Source organism: Colobus angolensis, unplaced genomic scaffold (genome assembly GCF_000951035.1).
Source record: "Colobus angolensis palliatus isolate OR3802 unplaced genomic scaffold, Cang.pa_1.0 Scaffold93, whole genome shotgun sequence".
Taxonomy (NCBI): domain Eukaryota; kingdom Metazoa; phylum Chordata; class Mammalia; order Primates; family Cercopithecidae; genus Colobus; species Colobus angolensis.
Genome location: NW_012123265.1, coordinates 1242429 through 1249269, shown reverse-complemented (window position 1 = coordinate 1249269; position 6841 = coordinate 1242429). Strand labels below are relative to the sequence as shown.

At 53.4% G+C, this 6841-nt stretch overlaps 1 protein-coding gene across 1 annotated transcript in view; it reads left to right on the top strand.

Annotated features, from left to right (window-relative positions):
* Nucleotides 1–271: 271 nt before the first annotated feature.
* CDH3 (cadherin 3, type 1, P-cadherin (placental)) overlaps nt 272–6841 on the top strand; it is a 75373-nt gene continuing 68803 nt past the window's right edge. Inside the window, exons 1-2 of the mRNA XM_011932128.1 lie at nt 272–1009; nt 1223–1337. Coding sequence (XP_011787518.1) covers nt 965–1009; nt 1223–1337 — 160 coding nt within the window. The 5' untranslated portion in view covers nt 272–964. The remainder of the gene's footprint in view (nt 1010–1222; nt 1338–6841) is intronic.

Here is a 6841-nt window from a genome sequence, read left to right as displayed (position 1 = left end):
GTTATGGGACTAGTAACCATCCTCTTAGCTCGCACCCTTTGGCACCACTACAGCTTCCAAACTCTGGGACTTTCTCTCCTAGCTTCCATTTGTTTAGCTGTGTAATGGAAGAAGCAGTCCGGGTGTGGCGGCTCACGCCCGTAACCTGAGCACTCTGGGAGGCGGAGGATCGCTTGAGTCCACGAGTTCGAGACCAGCCTGGGCAACATAGGGAGATCCTCCCCCTCCCCGCCTCGCCACATCTCTACAAAAATTTTTAAAAAATTAGCCGAGTGATCCGGCCACTGCACCCCAGCCTGGGTGACAGAGCGAGACTCCGTCTCAAAAAAAAAAAAAAAAAAAAGATGGGGACGTTGTATCTAATTCAGAAACGCAGTCCCTCGGGACCTGCTAGTTTTAAACCCCGGAGGATCCTCCCCAGCGGGCTGGCACGGGAGGTGGAGAAAGAGGCTTGGGCGGCCCCGCTACAGCCGCGTGTAGGAGGACACACAGGCTTGCTTCAAAGCTTTGGGATAACAGCGCCTCCCGGGATCATGAACGCGGAGCCTCAGTTTTCAGTCGACTTCAGATGTGTCTCCACTTTTTTCCGCTGTAACCGCAAGGCAAGGAAACATTTCTCTTCCCGTACTGCGGAGGCTGAGGACTACGCTGGGTGTTCTTTTCTCCTCTAACTCAGAACTGCGAGACAGGGGCTGAGTCCCTGCAGAGAACAGCTTCAGAAAAGCAAGGAGAGCGCAGGAGGGTATCCGGGAGGCCAGGAGGGATTAGCTGGGGCCTCAATCGCGCCCGCATCGGTCCCACCTGCGAAGGGGCGGGACCTCGTGGCCCTGGACCAATCAGCACCCACCTGCGCTCACCTGGCCTCCGCCCGCTCGCTCCCCGGGGCTACAGTGCTCAAAGGGGTGAGAGCTGAGCGGAGCACCGGCCCGCCGTCGCGGCAGCTGCCTCACCTCTCTCTGCAGCCATGGGGCTCCCTCGTGGACCTCTCGCGTCTCTCCTCCTCCTTCAGGTACTCCACAGCCTCACCCTGGCCCCGACCCGGACCGCTCCCTGGGGGGCGGGCGGGGTCCGCATGGGGAAGTGGCGTCGGGGAGAGCCCGGGGCTGCGCTCCTGGGGCCAAGGGAGTCCTGGAGGGCCCGTGAGACCCTGCAGGGTGGGGACTGCAGGGCCGGGCACGCCTATGACCCAGCCTCCGTCTTCCCCCTCTGCCCTCGGGCGCAGGTTTGCTGGCTGCAGTGCGCGGCCTCCGAGCCGTGCCGGGCGGTCTTCGGGGAGGCTGAAGTGACCTTGGAGGCGGGAGGCGCGGAGCAGGAGCCCAGCCAGGAGCTGGGGAAAGGTAAGACCCTCCGGGTGGAACCGCGGGGTAGGGGCCGCACGTGACCGCTCTGGTGTGGCCCACGCGAGGCGTGTTCGGGCTGGGGCAAGGGACTCCGGGCGCCACCTGAGGTCCTGGGGAGGCGCAGAACGCGCCCCGGGGGCTAGGGTTGGGGGTGGTGGCTGACGAAGAAATCTGGGCGGCAGAGCGCCTGTGACATCCAGTCCTCGTCCGGTAGCCACTGCCTACCTTGACCCCCTCCTCCGAGGTGCCGGATGGCTGAGCCCCTTACCCGGTCTCGACGTGGGAAGTTCTCCCCCGCTGGCCCCAGCAGAGGAATGCGCGGGCCACATTCTTCCCCCAACCCCCGCGCAGGTGTGGGGATGAGCCGTGCCCCGGGCAGCCCCCTTCGCCCCTCTCGGGCCCCCTTTGTGAACCGTGCTTTGTGTCTCCGTCAGACAGACCGGGTCTGTTTCTTTTCTCCGTGCTCCCCTACCCCGCCCCCCTTCTTCCTCGGCAGCTGGAATGCACTCTTAACCCTGCCCTTCCCGGAGGGCCTGCGCCCCTGCAGCCTGCCTGGAAACTGGGCCCTGGCACACCTGGGCTGGGGCTATCACGTACGGGAACCACCCCGCCCCCAGCGTCTCAGGCTTTGGATGCTAGGTCACTGGGGGAAGTCTGAGGGGGAGAGTGTCTCAAGCTGGCAGGCCTGGGGCTATGGGGGCGATGGACTGGAGATCAAAGCACATTTTTGATCCCTCAGTTACTCCTACACCCCACCCCAAGTTCAAAAACCTGAGGGGGTGGGGGCTGCAACTTCAGTGAGGAGAACCAGTGTCTTATGAGACCCAGGTGGTTGCTAGCTAGTGAAGGACTTTCTCCCTCTCGATTAGGACAATGGGTGGGGGCTCCAGCAAGGGATAACACCTAAGTTCTTTTTTTTTTTTTTTTTTGAGACGGAGTCTCGCTCTGTCGCCCAGGCTGGAGTGCAGTGGCACGATCTTGGCTCACTGAAAGCTCCGACTCCCGGGTTCACGCCATTCTCCTGCCTCAGCCTCCTGAGTAGCTGGGACTACGGGCGCCCGCCACCACGCCCGGCTAATTTCTGTATTTTTATTAGAGATGGGGTTACACCATGTTAGCCAGGATGGTCTCGATCTCCTGACCTCGTTGTCCTCCCGCCTCGGCCTCCCAAAGTGCTGGGATTACAGGCGTGAGCCACTGCGCCCGGCGAAACCTTAGTTCTTAAATGGGTATAACCTTGGATCCTTGGGTGGAGTTTCAGAGGATCCTTACATTGAAATTTTTTGGGGATTTGAGTATTCATTTTTGCGGGGAAGGAACTGTGGCTTACCTGGCTTTCAAAACGTTGAGAATCGTTGCTACCCAGCATTCTTCTAAAGTCTCCATCAACTTATTCCTCACCCCAGGCACAAATTCCCACTGCTTGCATGTGGGGCTGTCAATGCCGAGGGGACAGAGTGGCTCTTTTATTTCTCCAAAAGAGGATTGAAGACCTTGAGTCTGTGGAAGACCTTTTTAAAAAAATTCTTTCTCCAAATAACTGTAGATTGCCAAAACAATTAACACCCGGGCTAGGCTAGGCTCCTTAAACCCTTGGCTGTAGGGAGCTGAGGAGAGGCATTAAGAAGCCATGCCTCATAAACTTTAAATTCTTGTGCAGGGGTTTATTACTGGCTGGCTAACAAACTGCAACTCAGCCAACATGTAAAAAATGTGAACTCGGGCAGGGCCCCAAATCCAATTCCGGCTCCCTGAGGAAGCCTTATTGCTAACCAGACTTCTGCCAAATTACACCCCACCCCACCCCCATTGTCAAGTTCTCTGACTACAGCCTCCCAGAGCAGGCTATAGCTTTGAGTGTTGTCTGTACCTTCTTACCTACTGAAGCAAAAAATACCAGATTAGCTGTCACTTCACTAGGCTTGAGGTTTTGGGGAAGCGGTGATCAGGTTTTGGATTTCATGGTTGGGTTGGCGCGTGCTTCCCGATGATGTCAGGCATTTTAAACCTTTAGAGGAAATTCAGCTTTCTCGGATGTCTGCTTTTCCACTGTGAAAATGGTGGGTTTGTGCCAGGAGCACACCTGGGTTATACAACAAAGGACGGGTTAATGGGCTTGGCGTACCTTGAAACTCCCTGCCACATGGCTAGGTCTTACAGTAGGCTTCCGGTGGCATGGGCTGCTGCTTTCTTTTTTAAGTAAAAGCGCATTTCGTGGTCCAGTTAGTCCCAATAAATTGGGACTTCCCAACAAAACATCTTGCTGTTTCTACCCTTGGTCTTCAGCTGGCACTTTTCTACCACCCCACCCGCACCCTAGTTCCTCATCCTCAAAACATACAGCCCCAGCCTGGATCCAGCCACGTTGAAAGGGTTATCCTGCAGGAACATACACACTCAAGTTTAGCCAAGCAGACAAGTTTCCATATTGCTAAGGAACAATCACCCCTGTTGTTCGCCCCTGGGTTATGAATATCAAGGGCGTCTATGAAGTTAAGCTCAAAGAACTTATCTGATGTAATTAATGCCTTGTTTGTATGTGCATCTTCTCCTTCAAAGCCCTTTTGCAACTCTGAGCTTGCTTTATCCTCCTGACATTCCCTTGAAGCAGGTGAGGTAAATATTAAACAAGCTGAGCTTTTAATCTCAGAATTTTGAACTTCAGAAACCCCATGGTCCAGCCTTGCCTGAGGTTTCGAAGGTGGAGAAACAGAGGCACAGCTGAATGGGTTGGATTCACTAAGCCAAACAGCTCATGAACTTTGAGGGTGACAGACACAACTTTTACCTCTTGGTATATGTCCAGGACCTGGTACCTTACAGGATGCCCAGTCCTGTATGAATTATGAATTATGAATGAATTTGACAACCTTGTGAAGGGCGGCCCATTTTATAGATGAAGCCTACATGACTGTGGCTTCACCAAGTCATCACTGCAGTGATCAGGTGGGATATGAATGGAAATTTCAGACCCCAAAGTTCCCTGGTTTTTTTTTTTTTTTTTTCTTTGAGATAGGGTATTGCTCTGTCACCCATCCCGGGCTAGAATGCAGTGACCCAATCACGGTTCACTGCAGCCTCTACCTCCTGGGCTCTAGTGATCCTCCTACCACAGCCTCCCAAGTAGCTGAGACCACAGACATGTGCTACCATGCCTGGCTAATTTTTAATGTTTTCTAGAGACGGGGTCTCACTCACTGTGTTGCCCAGACTAGTCACAAACTCCCGGGCTCAAGCAGTCTTCCCACCTCAGCCTCCCAAGCACTAAGATGACAGGTACGATCCACCATGCCCAGCTCCCTGGCATTTTTTTTTTTACTACCAGAAAGCAGGGCCTGAGTGGAGAGGGTAGAATGTTGGATCCCTGAATCCCACAGCTATAAATAACAAGCTCTCCTGGCCCCCTGCCCCAAGAGTGCTTAGTCTTTTTTATTTATTTTTATTTTAGGGTTTTCCAGAAACATTCACGTAGAGGAAATTGGTTTGGCTTTAGTCTCTAAGGGCCCAAGTGAGGGGTCTTGACTAGCTCAAGAGGAAAGGTTAAGCTGGAGGGAAGGAGAGCCGGCACATTCCCCCATCCCAGTCTCACAGTCTGGGGGCCACCTTTCTTCAAGTGTGTTCTGGAAGCTGACAGTGGAGAGGTGGGAGGAGGGAACTTTCACGGTATTAGTGCAGTGATTAAAAATGAGTGACCTACAGTGGTCTACTCATCCTTAAGGGCGAACAACTGAGAGAGGCAGCTTAATGGCAGTCAAACAGATGCAGTCCTTCATTATGGCCTTCAGCAGGTTCAGCTGACCCATAGTCAGCCTTTGGGTCAGATTCAAAACTAACCATCATCAGCTTTGGGAGGAAACTTCCAAGTTCAATAATGCATCTGACTGAGCACAAGTTAACATCAAGATGGTTGTCTATTTCAGCTCTGGGTGTGGAAACGGCCTTTTATTGTGGAAGTCCCTACTTTGGGGTATGCCCTTTATTTACATTTCATTCTTCCTGTAAGCATATATTTCGCATCTGCATAGATCAGGTTCAGGCACTGTTCTACAACTTCACCTAAAGCAATGGACAAAATGAAGTCCCTGCCCTTGGGGAGCTTAACAGTCTAGTAATTTTTTTCTTTTTCTTAAAAACAGGTTTTATTGCATTTGGTCCACAGTCGGTATTTCACATTATCTCACGGTGCAGGGCCCCGGGGTGGGGTGTGTGGCCATGGGAGATGAAGCAGTATAGTTGGTCAGGCCCAGAAGGAGAGACGGAGGGCTGGGGGCTTCTTAAAACCTACTGAGGGGCCAGGTGTGGTGGCTCACGCCTGTAGTTCCAGCACTTTGGGAGCCTGAGGCAGGCAGATCACATGAGGCCAGAAATTCAAGACCAGCCTGGCCAACATGGTGAAATCCTGTATCTACTAAAAATATAAAAATTAGCTTGGTGTGGTGGCATGTGCCTGTAATCCCAGTTACTTGGGAAGCTGAGGCAGGAGAATCGCTTGAGCCCAGTAGGTAGAGGTTGCAGCAAGCCAAGATTGCACTACTGCACTCCAGCCTGGGCAACAGAGTGAGACTCCGCCTCAAAGAAAAAAAAACCTACTGAGGACCATAGTAGGGGGTGGTCAGCATGGAGAGGGGATCAGGCTTAGCCCCAATGACTCAGAATTCTACTTCCTTGTGCGGGTCTCAGTTTCCCCACTGGGCCCCTAGGCAGGCTTGAGGGTCCTAGAGAAAGCCAGCCACTCAGGAGCCTGAGATATTTTAGCATTGTGGCCAGGCCCCCTCTCCCAGGGGACTCATCTCCACTGTCCCTGCTCCATTCCTCAGGGAAAAAAATATATATATATTTTTCTTTTTTTGAGACAAGAGTTTTGCTCTTGTTACCCAGGCTGGAGTGCAATGGTGTGGTCTCGGCTCATTGCATCCTCTACCTTCTGGGTTCAAGCGATTCCTCTGCCTCAGCCTCCCAAGTAGCTGGTACAGGCATGCGCCACCATGCCTGGCTAATTTTGTATTTTTAGTAGAGACAGGGTTTCTCCATGTTGGTCAGGCTGGTCTCGAACTCCTGACCTCAGGTGATCCACCCACCTCAGCCTCCCAAAGTGCTGGGATTATAGATGTGAGCCACCACGCCCGGCCATATTTTTCTTTTGTTAATACTTCCTGAAACTTTTGTGGATGCAGAAACCACAAACTGGCCGACAAACGGGGGAAGAGGCAAGGCAACAGGAAACCTTCGGGGAGCGATTCCCTCCATGCGCAGGTCTCTTCTCCCCAGCACAGCTCAGCCCATAGCCTGGACACGCCAGCAGGGACCCTCACCCTACAGGCATCAGGATGCGGCCTTAACCCCTTCCCGCACAACCCGGTGGCCCAGTTCTGCGAAGGAACCAAGGCAAGGGGGGAAAAACCCTCCTGCCAGATCCCATGCCGCCACTCACAGACCCTCGGTTGATTGGCAACACTGAACAGGTTGAAAAAAAAAAAAGAAGGCCGGGCGCGGTGGCTCAA